The sequence below is a fragment of the Erithacus rubecula genome (assembly GCF_903797595.1).
Source record: "Erithacus rubecula genome assembly, chromosome: 4".
Classification (NCBI taxonomy): Eukaryota; Metazoa; Chordata; class Aves; order Passeriformes; family Muscicapidae; genus Erithacus; species Erithacus rubecula.
In genome coordinates this window covers 54,229,809-54,256,152 of record NC_136686.1, presented here as the reverse complement: position 1 = coordinate 54,256,152, position 26,344 = coordinate 54,229,809, and the positions used below count along the sequence as shown (strand labels likewise).

Genomic DNA, 26,344 nt, shown 5'->3' with positions numbered 1-26,344 from the left:
TTGTATCTGAAATCTTATGGGTAGATTTATGATAAGTTCTTTGGCAATCTCCATGGTTCTCAAGTCACTGATGGAAAAAAACATATGCCCTGGAGAATGGGAATTATGGATTAGAAGAATAGGTAGTAATGCACAGTTAAGCTGTATCTAGTTATAGCTATGAATTGTGAATGTGTCTTCAGAGGACTATGCAAATTGCAGAGTAACTGTAATCAGGAACAAAGCAAGTTAGGGAATTCATTGCTGGTTCTTCCTCCATGATTGCTTGTTGGTCAGACAATGTTCTTTGTTTATCTTTGCTTTATCATAAGTCTTGGGGCCATTCCATGTCTTTCACAGCACTGCCATTTGGTTTTTAAGGTGAAGACTAAAAGCTCTTCAGTGTCTGTGATAAAAATGGATCTGTTTTCAGACTCCTGATGTGCTGTTAGTAGTGTCATGGTTGGTTTACTTGGGACAAAGTTAATATATTAGCTTTCTGTAGGAATTGGGAATCTGGTAAGGGTGGAAGCCACCTGCCCTGGAGACGAGTGTCCCAGTGTCTGGCTCCATCAGCTCAACTGGTGAGATCCAGATTGAAAGTGTGTGGTTGGGATTTAGAGTGTTTAGTAACAACTAAATAACATACTTGAACTCCAGTAATGTTCAAAGGATTGTAAGGGGATTTACCATGATTAACATAGATATAGAAGGGTTATTTTTGTCCTGTTAAGCACTGGTGTTTCCCCGTGTAGTTATGACAGGGTTGCACACGTGCTTTTTGCCATTTCTAGTTTTAACTCAGTTTCCTTAGATGTAACACTAAACTGAGTTCAGGTATCTAGAAACCTAGCTGGTGGTCCCTAGCTCTTCTCTCAAAGGAATTTTTAGTCATTTTGTCCCAGAGGGGTATTTTGCAACATACCTGTACATCTAGGAAGAAATGGTATTATATAAAATAGCTACGAGGAGGCTCCCTAATCTACCTCCAATCCTGGGATTAAGGGAAACATCCGCTTTGTCGTACAAGCTGTTTGGAAATCCAGCCTTCTGCCACGCCTTCTGATGTATTGTCCTTGTTTTCTAAACAATACTCACTTCTGTTCAGTCTCACCAGAACTAAGTACTTGGGTGTTTAAGTGCTTTTTATCTGAACATTTCTTACAGGTGAGTATTGTGAGGAGCAAACAGAAAGTTTTCATTTTCTGTAGTGGCTGATGCTCTAAGATAATGCAGAAAACTGCTCTTAGTATTTCAGAAAGCTTAGCTGATACTATGTAACTGCTGAGTCTTTCAGTTTCAGTTGTCAAATCCTTAGAGTTCAGGTGTGACAGTTCCATTACATCTCATAGGGAATAAAATTCTGTAGAAAAACTGAAAGGAGTAAGTTTTTTTTGTAATCTGTGAGAGATGTCACTGATGATCTTTACTCTGGGGTAAATTGTCCTAGGGTTTACAGTGTAATAGTAAGTGCAGTAATTACTGTGATTGAAACCCTACTGTAGCCTCGTCTTACAAACTTCTATAGCTTGTTTTAAAATACCAATAGCATCCAGATATTGTCCTGTTTTTCTACAAAAGTTCACTTTGCTAGAGATGTTCTAAAGCATTTTTCATGGTAACACCTGCTGTCACAACCTAAAGAATTACCCACTGTGTAGGTATTTAGATGTTGTGTGTGTGACTTCTGTAAGACTAGACGGCATGGAGATTTTTTCTCTAAATTCTCTGCTTTACTACAGATTGCCCCAAAAGTCACAGCTGGCAACTACACCTGTGATTTTTAACTCAAATATGTATATATGTATGTATATATATATAATATATATAATAATAATAATATATATTGAGCTGTTACAAATTTTTATAGGAATCAGTAGTATGGCAGCAACCAAGTAGGTGTATTATACTCATATGGACTATTACAAACTTTTCACTAATGAAGCAAACTTTTCAGTAAAACCCCAGAAAATATAATTATGATGGATTATTTATATACACATATACAGAAGTTTACATTAATACCAGTATCAAGCTTGGACAGATGTCAGAATGGGCCAAACCATCCCAGATGTGGGAGGACAAACCATACTATCCTGGGTGAAGGACCACAGTCTCTTAGGAAGTTGTGTGAAGAGTTCATCCTGCTTAGGAAAGGAAAAGGATGTGCAGCATGCTAAGTTCTTGGAGGCAGAAGTTTTGTTTTGGATGAAAATTAAGTCACATCAGAGAGAAATAAGGAAGTGTGGGACACTACCACTTCAGCAGCAATAGATGCTGTTAATTTCTATATTTCACCCAGAACCAGCCAATAGATGTTGTTTTTATTCTCTCAGGTCAATTTTTTTTTTTTTTAGAATGTTTTATTTTTCTTGTAGATATAACAGCCAATGGCAGTTACCAAGTCTTACCTTCCCAGGATGTTTTCCCTCTTTCCAGACTATTTTTTATCTTTTCAGATGATAAATGGCTGTTGTAGTTCCTTGTTTTTGTGCTTATCAATGGCATCTCAGGGTGTCTCAGGTTTCTAGGTACCAGGCTATGCATTTCAGAGAGGGCAGCTGCACTTCCCAACAATGCTTCTGGTTCCCAGACCTAGTTCCCAGGCTTGCCAGCATTTTCTCAGTCAGTATTTCAGTGGACACTAGTTTGTTGTAGTAATTTTCCTCCTCTAACCAGGTCACCTTTATGGCTGCTCGCTTTACCTGAATGTCCAGCTAAGACATGCACTGAGCCTCTAGGAGTATTTTAATGTTTCTTGCCCTGGAGAATATATTGAGCTGTGATGGATATGCCTGGGAAGGAAATTATGGAAACTGATTAATCTGGAAGCTTGAAGCTTGACCTTTTAGGTTTTACCCTTTTGTGTGTGTTCAGAGTGGGGAGGATGTTTGAATTTTGACTGACTGAAGATGAAATCCAAGGAGGCCTCCCTTCTCATCATCAAGGAAGGCACTCCTGTGTAAAATTCAGTAGATAGATACCATGGTGAAATGTTCTTAGGGATTCTTCTCAGGGGTCTGTGACCTCTGCTCTTTGTAGCCAGCTTCACTCACTCTGCAGGAAGACTCTGCAGGGATAGAGAAATTTGCTTTAAAAGTGTAGTTCAACTTGGCCAAATAGTAGATTATTTCAGGGGAGAGAGAGCAAGGAAGAACGTCCCCCCCTTCCTCTCTCTGTGGCTTCTGTTGCTTAGCAGAGTTGAGAGTATTTAGCTAACTGAACACGAAGGTTTTACAGTGCCAGACCACACTGCTGCCAAAGTAGCAACAAATACTGCTTTAAGGACTTGATGGGGTGGATTTGAATTGCAGTCATGTATGGGAAAGTTAGGAAATGCTCTGAAATGTGAAGCTATGGCAGTCCTTAAGGATTTCATGTTGTATTTTCTATTTTTTTTGTTTGTTTTATAGGAGTTCTGCCTCTTTCACTGTGTACCCTTTAACTCTGCCTCTTTCCATAAAGAATATTTGTCGCTGCTTGACCTCTTTGGAAGCCAGGATGTAAAATTTCTGGAGGTTTTGTTTTGGTTTTAGTAGTACAAGATGTAGCTCAATCAGAACAACTGGAATTAGGGAAGCTGGAAGATATGACTTTCAAGGACATTGAGGTTAATTTATGATGTGTGTGGTTTTCTTATGTACACAAAATGCATAGTCACTTCCTCTTTAATAAAACAAGAAGTGCGTAATGAAGAATTTTTTTCCCTTTAATGGTCTTGAGAAGATAACATCTCTATCAAGCTTTGGAACTTTCTGTGATATCTTCATGATATTGCACAAGCTGCAGTGCATTTGAAGTGCAACAGATGTTTCCCCTCAGCTGTGTGCAGGCTCTTGTTCTGGAACAAGGCAAGCCCTTGAAAGTAGGGTAAATTATAAATACAGTTTTCTTGTTGGATATAAAATTCCTTGTGGGTATGTCATTAGAAACAGCTCCATGTAGAAGTCTGCCCTTATATCCACATCTTTCCATTTATTTACAGAAGACATGATACCTTCTGCAACAGTGACATTTCCCTACCCTATCCTTAGGGATTCTCAGTTTAGTTGCTGGAGGATAACATGGTTTCTGTGCTCCAGCTCTTCTTTCCAGGCACACTAACCACCTCTCAGTGGGGAGATGGATAACAGAACTCCTTTCTCTTTGGTGGAGTTCAGCCTATAGCCTCACAATGGAAGCCTGTGTTGTCCCTTTGATTCATGTCTTCTTTCCATCTCTCCTAATTCTGTGCTCTAAAGCTTTTGCTGCTGCAGGAGTAGAGACAGTCTCCCAGCAGATGAAGTGATGGGACACATTGCACCAGAGTGTCCTGCAGGGCATGGAGAGGGCTTCAGTTCCTCTGGACATTTGCACTACACTTCAGAGCTCCTCAAGCAGCATAGTGATTGGAGTCAGAGAGGCTCAGATATCAAAATTCTCTGATTATCAAAGTTTTAGAAGGCAATATGCAAAATGAAACAAAAGAGATTGTTTTACAAGATTGGTATACTATGTTATACCCTCCAGAGGGTCATTACACAATGTAAAAAGCCTGAACTCCCTGTGTTTGTGATGGTAGTGGAGATAGCAAGTAGTCTCTATTCTGATTTGTTGTAAATTTGAAATATGCTATTGATTGTTGTGATGGAGCTTAAAAACCATCCCAGTGAACAAAACATGAATTTTAAAAAGAAAAAAGATTCCCAATCTTATTTTTGCTGTGTCTCATGTATGCCTATCTGGGAAAAGTTGTCAGTAATAGTGACCCCATTTTAACTCTAGAGTAAAATAAGGTTTTGTGCCAGTGACAAAAAGCAAGGCTAATTAGCCATAAAAAAGCCTAATGTGTACTTGATACTAATTTCTTGTGAAAAACTTTGTGAGAGTGTGTATGTGTTTGTATAAGTAAATACATGAGTATATATATAATTATTACATGGAAGTTAGTAGGGCACAGAATTATCTTGGAAAAGTAAAATTTTTAACTTAGTTTCTTGTTTCACAACTCCTTAAAATTATAAGGTTCTAAGGCTCTTAGACAGACCATCTGACTTTCTGCCAGAAATTGATGGGCATGGGTTTATATGGCATCATATAACTCCTTCTGAGTTCATGATTTCATGTTTTCCCACCCACAGACATGAGGGAAGGAAACAGATACTTTTTTCTGTTTTTTGTTATGGATTTAGCAATAGACAGCCTTTCCTGCGGATTATTTTTTTTGGGAAATGAAGGGTATGTCATGTTTAAGTAAAGCTAGCTTGTACTAAGGGCTTGTTTTGTATCTTGAAAACAAAATTTCAGAGTTGTATTCCTCCTTGCTTAACAATTGTAATGAAATATTTTTTACTTGATACAGTTGTGTGCTTTTTATGAAGTTTGTCTAGCCCTTGAATATTTGGTTATTTTTCTGATGAAAATACTTGGTATAGCACAGCTAAAAAAATCCCCCACACCTAATCTGTCATAATTAGATTTTGAATTTCTTAGAGAAATACTTCAGGGTAACTAAATTTTTGTCTTCTTCTTTAATTAACAGAGGAGGAGCTCAGGAAGCTGAGAGAAGAAACAAACGCTGAAACGTTAAGGCAGGAGCTAGAAAAGGAACGGCAGAGGAGATTAGAGCTAGAACAAAGAGTCAATGAAGTACTTAAAGCAAGGTAAGAGGAACATATTCACTGCAAAGCTGAAAGCTGAGATCTTGACTGTCTCTGGGATGTACTGGTAAAAGCATATGTTTCCAGCCTAGGTGCTCTTAAAATAAATTAGTAGTTCAGAGAGAGTGCAGCTGTCTATTGTCCTGTAAAATGACATAATTAACATCCATGTACATACAAGTTACTCAGCCATACACACTGCTGTAGCTACAGAAGTGCCATGACACTTTCTAGTTGAGATCTTCCTCATTTCATCTATTCTGATGCCCTCCCTCTGGGATCTTGCCTGGCTGGAACTACTGCATGCCAGAGCCTTTGCCATGCCATTGCATATGGTTATTCTTCTCAAAACCTCTGTCTTCTCCAGACTGCCCAGTTCATGTTACTCCTATTGCAGCAGCAGCAAGGATGTCCCAGTGCCACAGCAAAACCCTAGATGCATGTGAGTAAGTGGAATTTGAGCCTTCCTTGCCACTGCAATGACAGATAGAAACACCTCCCCATGTCCCTAGGTCCTTTCAGCCTCGAGGACATCCATCTTGATGATGCAAAGTGTTACATTTGATGTTCTGTGCTTAATTAGATACATAAGATACATAGATCTTAAGACCATAGCAGTTACTTGGGGGCGTGGTTGTTCTAGAGCCCTTGTGTAGGTAGCTGCCTGTTTATCTTCCCCAGCAGTAGCTGAGATTACTTGGCTGAGCAGCAGGATCTGAGGCTCACCACCAAGTGCTGTCATCAGGAGATAGTGCAGGCTGAGCTGGTGATCACATGCTGAGCACTGCCACTTACTGAGAGGTGACAAGCAAGAGCAGACAGGCAAAACATTTTGCCTGGATATGTGGTTTCCCAATGCCATGCAAACTCCTCCCAGCCTCCTTCTTCCTTCTGTACTCAGGTGTAAAAATTCCTTTCTGCTCAGGCTAGCAGTCTGCATCTGCTGGTGGCAATGGAAATAGAAGCTATTTATAGGCAACATTGGGCCTAGTTTCTTTCTGTTGTCTGTCTACCTCCTGCTCCTGTGGAATCGTAGAATTATTTAGTTTGGAAAAGACCTTTAAGATCATCAAGTCCAACCATTAACCCAGCACTGCCTAGGCCACCACTAAACCATGCAGTCAAGGGCCACATCTACATGCCTCTTAAATACCTCCAAGGATGGTATTGGTAGCCTGTTCCAGTGCTTGAGAGCCCTTCTGGTGAAAGAATTTTCCCTAATACCAAGTCTAAAACTCCCCAATGCAGCTTGAGGTCGTTTCTTCTTGTCCTATACCTTGTTACCTGGGAGGAGACTGACCCCCACTACAGCCTCCTCTCAGGCAGTTGTAGACAGCAGTGAGATCTCCCCTGAGCCTCCTTTTCTCCAGGCTAAACACCCCCTGTTCCCTCAACCACTCGTTGTAAGCATACACACATACTTCATTTATGGGTGTCAGAAGGTACATTGCTATCTTTCACTTCAGTCACTGCAGACCTGTTATCCATGAATTTCACACTATTAATTTCTGGAGCTGTATTCCAGTGGTTTCAAGAAGTGCCCTGTAGTTACAGAACTGTAAGATTCAGTGAATTACTGTTCAGCATTCACTTAATGAGTCCTTTCTTCTCTTACATTCTCTCCAGACTAAAGAGTTCCAGCTTTTCCACTGTCTCTTTAACAATACTCCATCCCTTTCATCAATTTCAGTTCTTTAACTGTTTTAAGAGTTTGAACAGTGTTCAGAGTGTTGGTGCACCAAGGCTTTAGATAAAAGATAGGTTAGGCCTTTCCTGTATTCTCAGTACCACTACAGTGGGATTTTTTTAGGTGATATTTCACCATGATGGTTTTCCACACTCACTGGCTGGTCTGTGCAGTCTGGAGCTGTGCTGCCAAGTCAGCTCAGAAGGGGCTCTCAAAGGTCCTTGTGGAGGAGTCTGGTTCCCAAGCCAGCACCACAACTGTGGAATGGCTCAGACTGATGTGATCCAGGCTATTTTTGAGTTACATTTTAAAGTTGCTCTTACAGCTGGGCTGTGAGAGTGCATTTCATTGCCTGTGCAGTAAATTGGTCTGGCTGTGTACCTGATAGACACTTGAGGAGGAGAATCTTGTGCCTGTTGTGTGCTGAGAGTATCTGGTAGCACAGTGACAGCTGTACAGAGCATGAGCTTTGCTTCCTGCTGTTGGCAGACAAAAGTGATGTTCAGGCAAGGAGACTCATGGCTGAGTCCTGGAGGAGGATGAGGAGCTGTCTTCTTCTGCAGGAGGGTGCTCACCATCCTGCTGTGTTTCAGAACAAGGCTGACTCAGAGGCTGACCTGGCCCACTGCAGCTTATGAGTACAGGTTTCACAGAGAAAATAGATGGAAGGTCTTTGTTTATCAATATTTGTGTCAACATCTGTGCCTAGTTGGATTGTGGACAGCAGCAAATCTCTAGCAAGAGTGACATTGCTAAATTAAGGTAGGATGACATGGCTCCCTGAGTGCCATCTTAAGAATTACTTTAGTCCTGTCAGCCTGGGTATTGCACTTGGGGATTATGTTTAGCCAATTATCCTCTCTACCCAAGTGTTTCTTTAACTAGTCTTACTACTTCTTCAACTTTTTTGTGACAGGCAGGATGTGTAAGGTGACAAAAAAGACAGGCTTTGAAATATAGTAAAAAAAAGTCAAAATATGACTTTGAAAAATTTTCAGTTTCTACCTAGGAGGGGCAAAATTTGTTTGTCCATGATTTTTCTTAACTTGTTCTTCATTGTGTGAAATTCCTCACTGCTTACTGCATTTTGCACTTCACTGTGAACATTTAAAATTACTTTTATTAGACTATTGGTGAAATGTTGGCTTACATAGTCAAATATGTAATAGGCTATATTTATGCCTGATGGAAATATAATTTTATTAAGCAAATTAACTGCAGAAAGTTCTGTCTGCTTATGTCAAATTCACCCTGCTTCTAAGGTAATTGTTTGCAGTTTTAAAATAGATATTCATATGGTAGGGCTTTGTGGTACTTAGTTGAAGCCTGGGATTTGCATGTTGTGTTCTTTTTGCTTGCAGAAATACACTCCTAATGCAAACCAAACTATGCTGTGGTATAAGAAAAATTATTTTAAAAGTTGTCCTATTCAAAAGTATTTGTAAGGCAGATCCATACATGTAGCAATATAAAACATGAAAAATGTTTGGCAAGGAGAAAACAAGTTCACAATCTTTTGTTCACAATCAAGGTTTTTTTCTAGTGAAGGACATGGGCGTCTTTGTTGAGGTCACAATTGTGCACAGGGAAGAAGGTGGAATGGAAGGAGAGGATTTTTGGTGCTTTTGTTTGTCATGGTGTTTATTGTTTGTGTATCTGATTATTCAGAAATATAGTGACCTCAGCTGAAGTTTTCCACAGATACATTTCAGAACATCCCAGCATTTGGTATGGCAGCTGAAGCTTATGACATTTTGTGAGCAGAATGATGCATAAATAATCTGGAATAGTTTGTGTGAGCTGTTACTGCCATATTCTGCAAATTATGGGCTACAATCACACAGAAGAGAAAAATAACAAAAAGTTTTGCAACAACACTTAGCAGCAGCCTGTGACTTATGCAGCACACCTTGTTATTAGTATCATTGTGAGCTATTTTTACAAGGGCCAAATAGACAATGCTCCTATAAGTCACTGTTCCTTCATTGTGGATGAGAATAGCATGGGAGGGAGATGGAAAGCATGAAAATTATTTAACTTGGTTTTTTAGCAGCTCTTCAGGTTAAGAGGCTATGCATACCTAAAAGATATGTTTTTAAACCAGGCTAAGAAAATACCTGCTTATTTTTGCGTCTTTGAGGTTGGAGTGTGCTTTTGATGGAAGTACACACATATTCAGGTTGCTTTGAGCAGTAGGAAAGTTGTTAACAGCCTTGAGTGTCTTGTACTACAATAGTTGAAAAACTGGTAGTGAGTTGCTTGTGAACTAGAATTAGCCTGTGGGAAAATTGCTTTGAATATGTCTGAAAACATCATGGCAGTGACTGCACTTGTTGTATCCAGCAACTCTGGTCTGCATCTGTTTTTTGGGGGAGTCTGTTGATTCACACACATCTCAACTTGCATCTGTATTCAGGGCCTAATATGCACAAGCAAATAATGTTTATTTAAGGGAAATGGCCTTCAGTGTCAAGGTTCCCTTAACTTTTGTGTTAAACTTGCAAATAAATAACACTTGGGTGCTGTTCCATGGGGCAGCACTGAATGGACACTGCATCAGAGTGTGCTAGTTGCTTTTGAGTGGTACACGTGTCCTGGTCATGAACAGCTCTAATATTCATGAATATTGATGCTTCCCTGACCTCACTATATTAAAAAAAAAAAAAAGAGAGAGGCAGTTTGTATTTGTCTCCTCCATTGTCTGAGGTTGCTCTTACCCATTTCAAACAGCTTGTGCTTTAAATGGCTGCAATCTCTAGTTGCATGAAGATGACCTAGTTTTGTGTTGGGGATGGGTTGGTGTTACCAGTTAGACCCTTTTTTTGGTGGAAAGTGTGGTCCAAGAGGAATTAATGCAGCTTCTCTTCTTAGGTTCAGGCTGCAGTTAGGAAGCCCACATAGGAGCACAGTGTTGTTCTGGAGACTGTTTATGTTTTTCAGCCTTTTAAATAATCTCTGACATGAAGAGTGGTTCAGAAACTTGGAAAGATAATTTCTTCCCTCTGTCAGTGGTCTTGGTGAACTGGATGGTTCAACATGACCTGGTTTTGAAATTGAACTTCCCTGTAGGTGTGCAAGCCCAAACAATGAATTCTGAGCTTCCTGTCCTGGATCTGTCTGAAGTGGCTAATTATAGCCTGGTTCACAGGTGCAGTAATGAGCTGTCATTAACCTGATGATTCGTAAAGGTCAGGTTCTTCATGGGGAAGAAGTAACAGGCAGATGGCAAGTAAGACATTGCCAAAGAAATGAAACAAGAGCACCACGAAGGGCCAGAGCCAGCTGCCATGTGCTCCCAGTAAGGCTGCTGAGCAGAGCTACTTCTTGATGAGATTTTCTTGACTTTTTGCCTAAGAAACATGGGGAGTAATGACGCTGTGCTGCTTCTGAAAATACATCCCAGCATGTCAGAGGAAGACCCAGCCTGAAGACTGACAACTGACAGTGCTGGGATCTCATCTTGGCTCTGCCATGGGAGTTTTTCTGCTGTGCCCCCACACAGCAGGAATGGGTTGAGTAACTGGCTCCTGCCTGCTTGTGAATGACCACCTCCTTTCCACCTAAATATGTCTTCAGCTTCAATGAAACACAGTTCCAGTGACAGATTTCAGATGAAAATGCTCAACTATATGGTGTAACCATCTGATGTGTGGCTAACAGAGGAAATCAAGACACTGCTGTATAATTGTTGATGCAGATTTGCTCATGTTTATTGCTGTCTGTCTTTTGAGAGCTGAAAATGGAGGAGATGCAAGGTTGGGAGAAGATGCAAAGACAGGAGGAGTTTTTAGGTGAGGAACCCATGGCTTATATAGAAACTGGAGGAAAATGGCACAGGAACCAAAGTTCTTAAAGCTAAACAAAGAATGATATAGTTCCTATAGCTAAAGAAAATAAACTGATGACATTTCAGGTGGCTTTTGAAAGGAAGAATTGCTGCAAATATAGCAGCCATAGGGAAAAGTCCTGACGAGTTATGAAAGCAAGTGTCTTTCAAAGCAAAAACATTGAATTCAGCTCATAACACCAATAAATGTCAAGCTGTAATTCATAAATCGATAAATTGCTTCTAAATGTTCTTTTTATAAATGAATGAAGATGTGGAAAGCTCATTAAGGATGGGGAATGCTTAGGAAAGGAGAGAGGTAACAAGTTCCATGGTTTCTCCATCATATTCATTAATGTATGGTAGTATTAAGACAGCACACATAAGTAATGACCTTTTCCATGTGCAGCCAGTACAGTGACATCTTTTCCTAATGTCCTTTCCAGAGGAGCAGCAGGAGGGAGGGCTGTGTATCTGTATTGCTGCAGTCTGCCCAGTGAGGTGGAATCCCTCTTCTTGCTCTTTGTTTGCTGACAATGTTTCACTTGATTCCTTTCCCAAGGAGCAAAAGATGAAAGGAACATTTGAAAGTACTTACATTGCCTGATAAATGAGTGATCATGAAATTGCACAACTGACACTTTTTTGTTTCAAGAAGTAATCTTCTCAATCATATAGCTCCCTGTCAAGTGAAGCTTGCTGTGGCTGGTATTATGTTGTCAAACTCATGTTTCATTAGAAAAATCTTTCTGTATGATATCTGCATGGATGACTGAAGACTTTGGGACTGAAGCCTGAAGTATTCTCAAGACAGGTTGGCAGTTGGAGGTTGTGTACAAATGTAATTTGAAGCCTTGCACATGTACAGAATCCCAAAAGCATTTGTTTTAAAAAATCTGTTCACTTTAAATGGATCTTGACTCCTTTTGAGAAGTGAAACCAGTTATGCCTGCTACTTGACATATATTTGTAGAACATTTTTGTTGCAGTTTTTCAGACTGTTTCAGTTTTTCAAGATATTTTTCAAATTGGTTGTGATCTGTGTATGTTGAGAATTTACAACATAACATTTTAAATCATTCTTAACACTTGTTCCTCTTGTGGAGTGGTGTTTGACCCTAGTAGTGATGGCAGAATTCAAGATTCGTGCATTAAATTGTGGTTTTACTCTACTGATGGTTACCAACTTGTGATATGGAATCCCTTTTAGTTTATTGCTGTAGGAAAAGTCATGGCTCTGAAGAGTTTTCCTGGCAGGCATTGCAATGAATATACAACACAAAGGAATAAATAATGCAAGAAATTTGATACTACATTGTTGAGCAGTTATAAGATGAAATTGAGCTGTTGGTGACAGGAGTGGCTAAACCACACCTCTCCTCATAGTGGATGCATTTCCCAGGATCTTAAGTGCAATGAATATTTTGAGTCTTGTGAAAGGGCATAAGCTGTGTTTTCTCTTGTCATGATTGTATAATCTCAGCTATGGAAACCATGGAGGTTCTGGTGTTTCCTTTACCTAAAAAGGAATAAATCCTTCCTCTGTAACATTTCTCATTGTTTTCTTTGTAGGGCAGAAGAGGTGCCTGCAGCTCAGCAACCTGCAAAGCCACAGGCACAAGCCAATGGAACAGGTGAGCTTGGTCAGATCTCTAACAGCACTTCAGTTCCCTTGGATTTTTTTTTTCTTTTTCTTGTTTTGTTTTTGATCCTTAGAAGATCAAATCTTGCTTCTGAAGAAGCTGAATATGGATGGCAATTCAAACAACTTCTCTCTCTGAACATGATTCTGTATTTATTTTTTGTAGTTGACTTTGCATACCTTAGCAAAGAATTTATTGTATATTGTAAGACCTTTAGGTATATAATGGAACATGTTGGCTCAGTTCATCATTCTTTCATGCCTGGGTGATCCTTGACTTACCAGAAAACAAGTGTAATACATAGAAGAAATGTTCTGTTTTGTTCTCAATTGCAGAAGTTCTGCAATTAGTTTTATGCCACTAATCATATTACTACTTCCTTCCTCTAAAAGAAGAGACATTCTGGAGAAGGAGTAAGCTTAAGAGCTATTAATTTTTTGGACACCTACACTGTCACCTACGTTTTTCAAGCTGATGCTTATTAGGAATTCAGTAATGTACTGATATCTGAAAGAACTAAGGCAACAGTCAAATTCTTAGTCTTTCAGTACGTTTTTACTTTCCTTCCTTGTGATTGAGACTTAAATTTTTACATCTGTGGACTAAATCTGAAATTTCCCCTCCTGTACTTCCATAGTGTCTGTGCTTTCTGTTATGTAAACTACAACCTGACATTTTTTTCTCTTGTCAAAATTTATTTCTCAGTACTTTCTGAAGTATTAGTGTGTAGGAAGCTACTTCCTATTTTTATTCTCAAATGGAAGGGTTTTCTTAGCTGTAAAAAGTCACTAGATTCCTTGTTTTTCTAGATTTCATTGTGAATCGTTAATAAATGGTTTGATTCTATTTTCTGAGCACCAGTTGCTTTTTCTCATGAGTTTAAATGCATAATTTTGGCTGTTGTAATTGGCTGATTAATCTTCTGTGCCTCTGCTTAATCATACATTAATTTCATGGAGTTCTGGACTAAATTTGATCCTGGACTAATTATGACCAGTATCCTCTTGGTGACATTGCTGTATTGAGCTTCGTTTCCAAATTGTCTGTTCCTTCTAGACCACAATTTCATGAGCTACAGGTGATTGTTTTGTTCTTACTTGCCATGCCTTAAGGCTTTTATTCTGATGATATTTCCATGTACCCCTATATTATGTTGTTTTTCTACTAAAACTGAAGCACAGAAAGTGTGCATCACTTCATTATTTTGTTGTATAATTATTTGTTCCCAGGTAGTATTATGACTGTATATTCCATGTATAGAAAGTGGCATATGTAGCATAATTTCTGAAGGCTGACTTTAGAAAGAAAAAAACTGCATTTTTTTTTATTTTTTATAGCTCTATAAAGACACATTGGAACAATCTTAATAAAGTATCAGTGGTTGGAAAGGGGAAGTAAAAATGCCTCTAGCAGAATCTTGCTTTTTCCACCTCCCTTTCCTGTCAAATCATTGTGCCTGCAAGGTGGTTGTCCAGCCCTGTGCCCAATAGTGTTTTGATTTGCACTTGTTTTCTCAAGGTGACCCTTCAGCACAACAGGGAGCACTGGGATTTACATCAGTCTTTTGTTTACAGAGGTCTCTTAACCAGAAAATGTTTTTACTGTGTTTGCTAAAAATTATTGTTTGTTAGGATTGTTTTACTCTTTGTATTTTGGGTAATAAGATGCTTCCATGTACTGTCCTAAGAGCAATGCAGGAGTCACCTTTAGTCTTATTTTATCAATTTAATGAAGTTGGGGGTCCTGTGCAATGGCAGAAGTAAATTGCAAGTTTCCACAAAGAGTGTTGGTGAAGGACAGGGAAGCACAGTGTGTGGGAACAGGGGCTGGCATTGGATAAAGATGTCTTCTAGCATTATCCTAATACTGAGTGCTTCTCTTTTTTAGATAAGAGTAGTCACACAGTCTCGTCAAGACTCCAGAAGTGGTTTGGTGACAAATTTGGGGAGTATGTTGAGGACTTCAGATTTCAGCCAGAAGAGAATACAGTGGAAACAGAAGAGCCACTTAGTGCTAGAAGGTAAATCCCATTGTCAGAAATTGTTGATGCCTTTGGTTTTTTTTCTCTGTTTTTGTTTTCTTTTTAACCAACCTTTTGTATGGTTTGAGCAAGTGTTTCAATAACAAATAATAACACCAAAAGTACACAACTACCTTAAAAGTTTTGTGACTCCTTTGTGTAAAACATTTTATTTTAAGTTTATCTGCTGTTTGAAATAAAGTAAGACTTGTATTATTTACCAGGTTTTGTCATATGCCTCCCAGAAACTGTGAACAAAGTCTAAGTTAGTCTGGAGAACTTTAAAACTTCAGTTTTCAGTCTGATGCTAGGTAGACCATATTAGTTACTAAAACAACCTTTTGTTACAGTCAAGAATGAAGCTTAATGCACATACAGTTCATAACTGTGAAGGGTATTTCAGGAATCCAGTATACACAAGTGTGCACTAGTTGTCTGTTTAACAATTTGATTTTATCTATTACTTTTCAGGTTGACTGAGAATATGAGAAGATTAAGTAAGTACTTAGCAGTATTTTATTCCTTGTGTTTGTTCTGGTTTCATTTGGGAGAATACCTGTGACTTGCACTGCCTTCAGAATATTTTTTAAAAACAGTATTAAGCTTTGTGGTTCTTAACTCCCACTAGGTTAGCCACAAAGTCTGGATCCCTGTTGTCTGAGGAGCCTGACTCAAAGCTTTCCAGAACATTGTTGCCACCAGTGTTTTCCAAGTCTTGATCTTCTCTATTGGCTTGGTATAGGCTGCTGGAGCAGAGCAGATGGAAGCAGCTCTTGAGTCCATGAGTTTTTCCAGTGCCTTGGGTGTGCCATTCCACTTACTTCATCTGTGCTTTGGTTGTGCTGCTGTTGCTTGAGGAAATCTAGTGCTAGTTGCTTAATTATTTCACATAAGAAATGTGTTTAGGATAGCTGAGTGTCAAGCCAAACAAACTAGGACAGCAAGTCGGAGGCTCTCTTGAAGAAAGACTTGAAAAGTTGTGAGTTCTGCTGCGAAAGAGAATGAGAGCTTCTGAGATTCTGTGCAGGAGGTATCATCATCCTTCTCATCAGGAAAGGCAGAACTGGTGTGGTCCAACAGAGGTGGTCTCTCAGCAGCCCTCTCCTGTTTCCTTGTGCTCCCTAGCTCATTGCCCAAGTAGTGAAAGAGCATAGAGGGTGAAGGTGTTTTAGGGAGCTGAGGAAGGGCTCCTCTTGCTCTTGCTGGCTGGGTGTGTGTGTGGGGGCCTCTCCCAGCACAGGTCAGTGTCCCATGCAGTGACACCAGACCAGGTCTGCAGGGGTGACAGACAGCCCTCTTCAGGGAGTCAGTGCTGGGTTGCTTGGTTAGGGACAGTAAGCAGCAAAGTGCTAGCAGTGGGCAGAGTCCTGCAGAGACACAGCCCAGGGTCTAGCCTGGCTTTAGGCTAGAGGCAGCAAGGGAGGGAAGGGCTCTGGGTGTTGTCTGCCTAGGCTGTAGTAAGGCCTTTGTTTCCCACAGCATTCTCCTGAGGAAAGTGGCTGGTCATGGCTTGGACAGGGTATGCTTTGCTGGGTAGAAAACTGGCTGATGGCCAGGCCCAGAGAGGGGTGGGGGATGGAGCTACACCCACCTGGCCACAAGTGCTGTTCCCCAGGGCTCAGCAGTGGGGTCTGTCCTGCTTAATTTCTATATCAGTGATGTGGACAGCAGGATGGAGTGCTCCCTGACAGTTTGCAGATGGCACCAAGTTGGATAGGAGTGTTGATCTGAGGGTGGGTAGGAAGACTGCAGAGAAAATAATTTAGGGACGTGGTTTAATGGTGGATTTGGCAGTGCTGGGTTAATGGTTGAATCAATGATGATCCTTAAAGTCTTTTCCCATCTAAATGATTCTGTGATTCTAGGTTGTTCCTTGGTGGCTTGTAATTCAGTCAGGTTAATGTACATGGTTTTACAGTGAGACAAACTGACCTGTACTGTGGTCTTTGGGGTAATATGAACATAGCTTAGCTTATGGATGCTTTTAGCATTCTGGGTACCCTTATAAAGGATGTTCTTTTTTTTTTTCCTTTGTGACACACTGTGTCTCTATACTTAGGAGTTTAGACATAATATTTGGGAACTCTTTAGACATGTCTTGGGTAACACTTTAGTTTTTGGAAATGCATTCTGTAATTGTTAAGTTACTTTGGTGAGTTTATTTTTTTTTTTTCATTTGGATAAACCTTTTTATCATTACATGTCATGAATATTCCTATGGTTTTCTAATTTGTTTGTAATTTGCAAGTGATTTAACCACTGCCAGCTAATTCTAACATTGTGTTTTTTCTCAATTTCCATTTAGAGAGAGGTGCCAAACCTGTTACAAATTTTATGAAGAATCTTTCTGCCTTATTAGACTGGTATTCTATCTACACTTCTGCTATTGCCTTTATTGTAAGTTATCCTACTCCTCCAGGAGTAGTAAGAACTTGAAAAAATACATTCTTTTCTGAAATTCATTGACACTGCCATATCTGAGTAGGAATTGTGCTACAGTTCAAGTCAAATCAAATAGTGTAATTTCATTTGACACAAAATGTGAGTAGTGGTCACTTATGTTTTATATAAAACCAGTTAAATTGTGGTTCCTGGGTCTCTTGTAGCATAGTTCTGTGATTGTTAAAATAACTTAGGACTGTCTGGGTATTGTTCACTCCTTTCTTGTTTCTCATGTCCCAGTCCTGCTAGTTCAATGGTTACTTCAGCCTCTGCAAAGTTTCTTCTTGTCTGGGGCTGAAATGCTGATAGTGGTTTGATGGAAATGCTGATAATGGTTACATTTGATGAGAAGCTATTGTCCCCATCAGGGCTCTTTGCCATTTGTTAGGATCATACTGATGAGAGGCAAAATGCCTTGATTTCAGTAGGATTCAATGTGCAAGCATCAGGTCTGTGGGCTAAGTTCAAACATTTCTATGCTCTCTTCATGAGGTTTGAATACTGCAAAGAGACTTAAATATCTAGTGGAGTTTTGGTTTGTTTTCCTTTCTCCTATTGTTAATTAAATTACCTAAAGTCTTTTGGTCATAGTATATATGAAATTAACTTCTGTCAAAGGAATTACCAATAGCTATGTGGAGAAAATGCCACACACCTTTTTATTAAATAATGCCTCCCTGTAAGTTACAGAGCTTATGCTATTTTGCATGGCACAGCTGAAGGAATATTGAGGAGGAGACTTCCCTCCCAGTGCTCTCTGTCTGTCCCTTCTCCATATCTGCTGATTTTTTTCTTGCCTCACCTGGTAAGCCCATTTTTCAGATACAAACTCAAAGAAGAAACTTGAGCTGGTTTTTTTTGAAAGCTCTGGGACCTGGGAGCCAGAGCAATGTTTCACTTCAGGGTTATCAGTAAAAACCCTAGAGAATCTCACAGAGAGACTGTAGTCTCTGCTTCAGAAGCTGGGAACAGAATACCTTTTGAAGCTCTTTGTGTTTGTACTTTTTACATAAAATAAAGCCTATTTTCTTGCAATCTTTTTAGTCTTGGTAAAAATCTGGGATTTAATTGACCTGAAATAATAGAGTGAGGCTTTATCCTGTTGCCCAGTATGGGGCTAATTGCTGTAACTCCTCTTTATACCATGGCTTCTATGCCATTGCTGACCAGTCATGGTTATATAGCAGATTCACAGATTTGAAGGTTTACCTCCTTTTTTTGTTTTGTTTTTTTTTTTTCTTGCCTTCTACCCCTTCAAGTAATTGTAGTGTTGAAGATAATCAATACTCTCTCTGAGTCAGCTGAGAACTAGTTAAGTGTTGTCTCTTTGGTTGGAGATTTGGTTCATTCTTAGTTTTCATTTTGTATTCCTGAGTGCAGGGCCATTGTCAGTCATGAAGTGGCTAAAATTTATTAATTTTTAAAAATACGAAATGCATGATTCTGAGCCCAACAGCACAGTGGGAAGTGGTATTTCATGTAACTCACTGTACCCCAGTTTGTAATCCACATCTCTCTTTGTTTTTTCTTCTTAATCTGCAGATTTACATCAATGCTGTATGGCATGGCTGGGCCATTCCTATGTTCTTATTTTTAGCAATTTTGAGGTTATCCCTAAATTACCTCATAGCCAGGTATTTGCATAAATACTAGCTTACTCTCTTAAGTAATGCTTTGTTTGAAAGATGTTTTGTTATTCTTGCACTGAGTTGTAAAACTGCTACCTTTTCTAATATTTTCTAATATTTTAAATACATTTAACACAGTGAAATTCAAACTCAAATGTCCTTAGTGTCATTGCTCAGTTTCTATAATATTTTACAATTATTGGGAATTATCTTTATATATGTGGCTGTAACCCTGTGGCTTGGGTTATCATAAGCAATTTTGCATGCTGTCAGACAAATCCCTTAGTACACTAAAATTATAATATTTCTACTTCTGTGATATTTAAAGTACTTGAAGAACATCACCTTCACTATTGAAGCTTGCTGTTTTTTCCAGCAGAGAAGGTTCACTTAGGCCTAAAATGGCAGTTTTGCCTTTTTCCATAGCTCTTGACATACTTTATCCAAAGTATCTTCCATTTGTAAATTCAATCTCTTCTGAAAATTAAGTCTGGGGGTTTTTTTCTAAATGCACCCTAAAATGGTGTAGAGGACCTTAATTGTAAAATAATTTTCTGACTTCTTAATTAATACTTTCTGTTTGACATTGTATTCCCTGGAAATTTCTTGTGGCAAATAGGTTTCTGAATAATTTGATGTAATTTTCTTCACATGAAAAAATAAAAATACTGAAAAATATTCCTAATCCTTTGCTGCATGCACACCATTAACTTTTGTTGTAAAACCCACGAGCAGTGATTATGTTTTGTGTCTAGTTAAATAATATTTTTAAAGCTGGCTGTTGTTGGCCACTTGTGCTTCTGTTATGTTGTGGGCTCTTCATTAATTTGGGGATTATATTATTTACTGTTAAGCCATAAATGCTTATTGCAGAAAGCTACTTTTTAACCTTTTACAAATAATCTGTGTTGATGGATGGAGTTATTGCTCTCTTTAACTATTTCCATCATTTCTAGGGGTTGGAGAATACAGTGGAGCATTGTGCCTGAAGTTTCTGAACACATGGTAGGTCTTTGATCAGCTTCACCTGTATGCCTGCAAAAATGTTGCACCTTTAAACCTTTCTCTGTGTTTGTGTGGGTAGTTGGAAAGGAAGGAAGAGCAAGCAAGTGAAGATACTGCATTTTTCTCTTTATCATCTCAGGACAAATTAGGTCCTGTGGAGTCTTCAAGAAGTCTGCATCTGTTTTCTTTAAGTCCGTCTGTTGGTTTAGCATTGCCAGCCCCATCACTAGGTGTGAGTGCACGTCCATAAGTGACAGATCTAAGTGTCATCTAGATACTTGCAGGGATAGTGACCCCACTTCCCTGGGCAGCCTGTTTTAAGGCTTGACAGCCCTTTTAATGAAGAATTTTTTTCTGAATAGCCAATCTGCATCTTCCCTGGCAAAGTTTGAGGTCATTTCCTCTTGATCTGTCACTTGTTACCTGGGAGAGAAGACTGACCCCCACCTTATTACAGCCTTCTTTCAGATAGTTGTAGAGAATGAGAAAGTCTCTCCTGAGCCCTCTCAAAGCATTGAAAACTAAAAAAAAACCAGCAATGAAAGACATAAAAAGTAGATCTGAAACAAGAGAGGAAAATGGTAAGTGTGGAGACTATTAAAAGTGAGATGAGTATTGCCAGGAATGTTGAGTGGTCACCTTGTTTTGATAAGTTTTGTAGAATATGTTTTATGTGAGCTACAAATCATTGGATTTTTCTCTTTTTTTTGCCTAAGGAGCACCCAAAAGAGGATCTGACTGTGTCTGAAAAGTTTCAGCTTGTTCTGGACGTGGCTCAGAAGGCACAGGTACTGTGCTGCTCTCCTGCTGCCCCCTTAGAAACAAGGGGCTTCATAGTCCAAGCAGTCAAAGGAGCTTATGCAGCATGTGAAAACAAATGTTTAGGAAGAAATACTTTTCTTGCAAAGAGAACTTCACCTCTGAGCAGTTTTGATCTCAGTAAGATTCCTGGAAAATGGCATGATGGGTTGAGGTTCTCTGAATGCAGTTCTGAGCAAGCTGTGGAGGGGAACAGAAACCATTTCTCACAGTTTTGTTCCTTATATATGCATATAAGCTTCTGATAATGCAGATTGGGTGGCGAATCCTAAAAATGTACTGGAGTGTGGATCCATATCCCAAATCTGTTAGTGATAAAACTGATGTAGGAGACTCTGTTCCTTTAAGATTTAGCTGAAGGCTATGGTCTGTTTAGCTATGTTAATTCAACAGTTTGCACTGCATCTCTAAAATAGCCTGTTTTAAAAACCTCCACCCCCTCCAAGCCTTGAAATCTGCTGGTGTTGGAGAGGCTGAAGGAAGGTTTTCTCCCAGCTCCACGAGCTGCATGAGGTAGCAGCTGAGTGACTGCACCATCCAGTTGAGCTGCAGCCTTGTGCTGTGCCTGATGATGTGCTGCTGCCAAAGGGGTTTAACCTTCCCTTGCTAGCTCTGAATGCTCAACTGCTTCCTTCTGCTGGGGTGGTGCCTATGTTTATATGAACACCTTTGGAAATTTATTGGGAAAGTGAAATTTTCAGGTGCTCTGACAGTAAGGATTGGCAGAGAGTATGGCCTGACTTCTGAGCAGGGGTCAGTTGCATCTCCATTTGTTGGAATTACTTGAAAACTGCTGTCTCCAGTGGTTTATTATAAAACCTGATAATGGTCTGTTTCCAAAAAGCTGATAGTCCTTTTGATGAACTCAGTTACCACTTCCTGAAATTTTGTTACCTCCTAACAGAAACTCTTTACTATTATATTGACAGGTTAATTTAAAATATTTGCAGCAATGAAAATGCTTTCCAGTCATGACAGTGGGATCAAATAGTTTCTTCACATGTAACAATCAATCACAAATTACAGAACAAGGTTGAATGAGATGGAAGTCAAATATTGCTGTTCTGTTCTGTATTTACTCAGTTGTAAAGTATATAAATGGCTCAAAATTAGTTTTAAAAAATCACTTCTGGGAGTTGCTTACCAACAGAGTCAAAATGCTGTTTGTTTTTATTATGTGGACAAAAAACCCCAAAACAGTGCAGGACTTGGTTTTAATTCTCTTGCTTCTTATGCAGAACCTTTTTGGCAAGATGGCAGACATACTGGAAAAATTTAAAAAGTAAGTTACCTGATGTGAGATTTTCTTCCCTTTTAAAGTAAGACTTGACCAATATCTGCAACACTGGTAATAAAATTTTGCTTTTTTTGTTTTCAGCTTGTTCATGTGGGTCCAGCCAGAACTAACACAGAAACTCTACATTGCTCTGTGGGCAGCTTTTATTGCATCCTGCTTTTTGCCCTACAAGATTCTTGGGCTTGCATTAGGTAAACACAATAAATAATTCACCTATTACAGTCTAGACTTAATGGTTAAAACTTACAGGATCTTTAGAGGCAGAATTTGAGAGTTTAAGAGAGAAAACCTGCATTAATAAATCATGTGATGTTTTAAAGAGTTTTCATTGTGCTTGGCATCATTTGTCATGACCATTTTGAAAATCACCTCAGTGTGTAATACAGAAAGACTGGATAATGCTTTTGCTTCTTGAAGAGGAGAAGTCTATAATGTTAGCAGAACTCAGACTGTCAGCTATGAGGCTTCTGGAAAATCCTATATGTTGGGGTTTTTTGCTGATAGATCCATGTAAATGAGATATGTGGCATGACCCAGGAGGCATGAAAATGGCAATGTAGGAAAAAATAAAAGAGTTAGTGGAATTCCTGGTAAAACTTTGGAGGATGGGCTGGACAAAACGAACAGACTACTGTGGGTCTGTTACAGATACTCAGTCTCAGCTGGGAATTGAGAAAAGGATTCTCACTGCATCATGGGACTCCTTTTGCTGTACTCTTTTTCCCTGTACTGTGAACCAAGAACTCTTATTTTTTTCATTGAAGTAATGATATAATTAAATGAGTATTACTTTTTGTGGCACTGAACTTCAAATTTTGTTAGCTTGAACATAAATGTAGGTTTGTTTGGCACAGCAATTTAATTTAGATGTGTGAAGAATAATTGTTTGACTCTTAAGAGATCTGAATTGCACTCAGTGAAGTTTTGAGAGAGAGTTTTAAGCCCATTTTTAATGGCGGAACACAAGGAAATAACTTGTATGAGAATAGAGTTGGGACTGGAAGATAGAGTTTTATGTAGTACATGAGAGCCCTCTGTTGCCATTAAAATTCTTGCAGGAGCTGCATAGCTCAATGCTCTGTTGTGCTTTTTGTTTGGTAGTATATCATGTTTTCAGAATGCTTCTGGTAATAAGGAACATATGTTTGAATTATTCAAATGTTCTTCTGTATAATAGTGGCTGTGTAAATATTTAAAAGAACTGGGGATGGAAAGGAAAGAAAAATAATTTTCTGGTGTTGCAAGAAGAATTAAAATAGCAAACTCAGGAGAATGGTTTTAACTCTGTGACTAAATATACAGAATTCAGTTTCATTTGTGAACTTTCAAAAATATGTTTAAAACAGTGATGTCCTTAATGCCTCTTCAGCATTCAAACTGAGTGACTTTTTTTCAGGACTGTATGCTGGAACCAAGTTTTTCCTTATTGATTTTATCTTCAAGCGATGCCCCAGACTAAGAGCTAAGTATGACACTCCTTATATCATCTGGATAAGTCTCCTGACAGATCCTCAGCTCAAAGAAAGATCTAATGCTACAGTGTCGAGACGGGTAAGGGTAATGAATCTTTTTTGTTCCTGTGTTCTCAGCCTCTGAAAATCAGATCTCTTTCTCCCTTTTCCTTTTCTCCAGTGACTAGAGCACATTAAAGAGAAGGTTAATTAAATCCTTACAATCAGTGTTAATTGATTGTAATATCAATTTTTTTATTATTTTCAAGATTCACAGTTCTATGGATTCTGTTTCTTGTATGAAAGGAATCAGTTACCAAAAATGTGTGTGTATATATAGATATTCTGTGAATCATGAAGCTAAACACACAAATATAACACCATCCATATTCATACCAATTTCTTTAACATACATTCAGTGTAATACTGTGTCAAATGCAGTCTTTTTGTATCCACTTCTCTATTCTTAGACATTCTTTTTCAGTGGAAATTCGCATACTTAGGTAAATTGAAGTGCAGTTAGTTAAAAAATAGTTGGAGGCTTGATTATAATATGCAGCTTACTAATGGCATAATCATTAATAAAGGTAATAAGGTAGTTTTCATATTTAGAAATTATGTCTCATGGTTATTGTATTAGGTGACCTTTTTGGTGATCAATGAGCTCATACTCCAACAGTATGTTTTCTTTTTGTTAAAATGTCATAGTTAAATCACTAAGTATTGCGTTTTGTGCATCTTAGTAAATTCTTTTGGGGCCTGACATGATAACTGAGTCAGGGTTTTCCATATTCCTGGATTTGTCAATGTTTATTAGTTTTAAAATTGAAATAGTTGCAGTAAATCTCGAGCTGAATCCCATTTTAGCATTTGTTTAGTGCCTCTTAGCACAGTATCTAATTGCATCCATGGAGTTTCTGAGTACTGCCTGAAATGCACAGTACTGAGCAGTAATTCAGCCTGGGTATACAACTGGAGAGCAGAAGGGAAAAGTCCACGAATCCTCAGTTGTTAAGAAATCTGGGACTTCGGGGGGTGGTGGAGCAGAGGGTGGTAAAATAACTGCAACACAATTGAGTATTTTGGAAGGAAGTGAACAAGGACAATCTATTACAGAAAGTGAGTCTTCTGTTCATGTTTTCCAAGGGATAAGATGGGTCAATAAACCCTTGGATGAAGCCATCCATGGCCTGTATTTTTCTTGCTTGCAGAAGATGATCTTAAAAGCTTCTCTGCTTCTCACACTTACAGGTTATCTTTCTCATACTGGGGTAGTTGTGGCATCATCTTGCTAGGTCTCTGTAATCTACCTGCCTTAAAGGTGGAAAGATTCTGAACTGCTGAACTTCAGTCCATAAACTTAAAAAGTGATTATTCCTTTTGGCTTTTCTTCATGGCTTTAGTTTTGCAAGTAGAGACAGGGTTTCTGTACAGCCGGGTCTGGCTTGGTGACCTTGGTTTGTCTTCTAGGATGTGCGGACTGCACTATCTGCTTCCAAATGTCTTTGAAAACTTTAACTTGATCTCAGTAGTTTTAGAGAAACTTTCTTACCCCTTGAGAGATTTCAAACCTCACAGTGCTAAAAATAGGTTTTTGTACTATAAGGTACAAATCAAAGAGAGTTTTTCATTTTTTTTCATAGAAAAGACAGAGCCTAAAAGCCTGTAGTGCTAGCATGTGTGCATTTGCTTTGACTTCTTATCATTAAACAGTGTACAAGACAGAGTAAGCTTAGACACAATGCAATATTAATTGCCTGTACCACCACTCTGACCTTGTGTCCTTTGAGAGCAGTCCTGACAACAGTATCTGATGGGTGAAGGTTGTGTGTCAAACGCTGATGACAGATCAAGTGGAAAGGAACACCTCTGGGTTGTTGGTGATGTTTTTAGACAATCAGGACTCTTCCAGCATTCCAAATCAAATCACTTCCAGTTAGGTTTACAGCTTATCAAAATTCTTTTCTCCTAGTAATTGACCATTGGTTGTCTCAAGCCTGAGTGGCAAGAAGAAACATTTGCATGTGTTAGGCAGGGCTAGAAGTAAGGGAAGAACTACTCACATTTTCAGCCACCAGATGGGTAATGGTACTGAAGTTTAAACTCTACTTTTTGATCTCTTTATATAAGAGGTAGGTAGGAAACAGTGTAGCAGAGATCAGAAGTAGTCCTTATTCCAGCACAAAGAACTTTACATCTGTTGCTCTGATCATTTTTCTGTTTTGGGCCATGGCACTTCACCTGGTTGTGTGCATGTGCAGCCAAATAGCTTTGCCAAATAGCAAAGGCCTTCAGAAAATACTTTTCATCTTTAGCTGCACATAGATTGTTGAAAAATCTGTGATTTGTCCTTGGTTCCAGAACTCAGCACCGCAGAAGTGATGTAATATTGGTTCCCATCAGCCACTTGCTTTCCATGTTAACTTACATTTTTTCCCCTGAGCTATCATTGTCTTGCAGGTACCCTAAAAAGGTGGATGGCTGTGCCTGTTCTGTCATTCTGGTTTTTAGTTAGCAATTGCAGTTCACATGTTTTCATTTGCTTTGGATGTCTTCTCTTAGTTTGTAAATCCTGTGAAGTGTTGAGTGCTGCCAATTTTGTGCAAGGTAACAAAAAAAGCAGCTGAGGGCTGGCTGATCTTTACAGAAGAAGAGCTAAGTCCTGAGCTTCCATGCTGTTAGTGTGCCAGATGTTTAACTGCATGTGCCTGGTAGGGCTGAGAACAGAGCTGCTAGTGCCAGCTTTTGGAATCTTGATACCCCACCAAGGTGTAAATGAAAGTTCAGACAAGCTTTCCAAAGGAAGTTGCCTGCTGTCCTTCCAGAGACAAGGCTTATTGCCAGGGCAGCCTCCAGTGCTTCAGGAGCTCTGTTTAAAAGTAGATTTTACTCAAGTACTTTGGTTTCT

At 39.0% G+C, this 26,344-nt stretch overlaps 1 protein-coding gene across 2 annotated transcripts in view; it reads left to right on the top strand.

The window, feature by feature from the left end:
* GRAMD4 (GRAM domain containing 4) overlaps nt 1-26,344 on the top strand; it is a 70,826-nt gene that overhangs the window by 39,171 nt on the left and 5,311 nt on the right. For both annotated transcript variants that reach the window (XM_079304597.1, XM_079304596.1), the window contains exons 4-14: nt 5,501-5,621; nt 12,704-12,765; nt 14,662-14,794; nt 15,266-15,291; nt 17,100-17,191; nt 18,779-18,870; nt 19,821-19,869; nt 20,586-20,657; nt 21,927-21,970; nt 22,067-22,176; nt 23,382-23,536. In XM_079304597.1, coding sequence (XP_079160723.1) covers nt 5,501-5,621; nt 12,704-12,765; nt 14,662-14,794; nt 15,266-15,291; nt 17,100-17,191; nt 18,779-18,870; nt 19,821-19,869; nt 20,586-20,657; nt 21,927-21,970; nt 22,067-22,176; nt 23,382-23,536 — 956 coding nt within the window. The remainder of the gene's footprint in view (nt 1-5,500; nt 5,622-12,703; nt 12,766-14,661; nt 14,795-15,265; nt 15,292-17,099; nt 17,192-18,778; nt 18,871-19,820; nt 19,870-20,585; nt 20,658-21,926; nt 21,971-22,066; nt 22,177-23,381; nt 23,537-26,344) is intronic.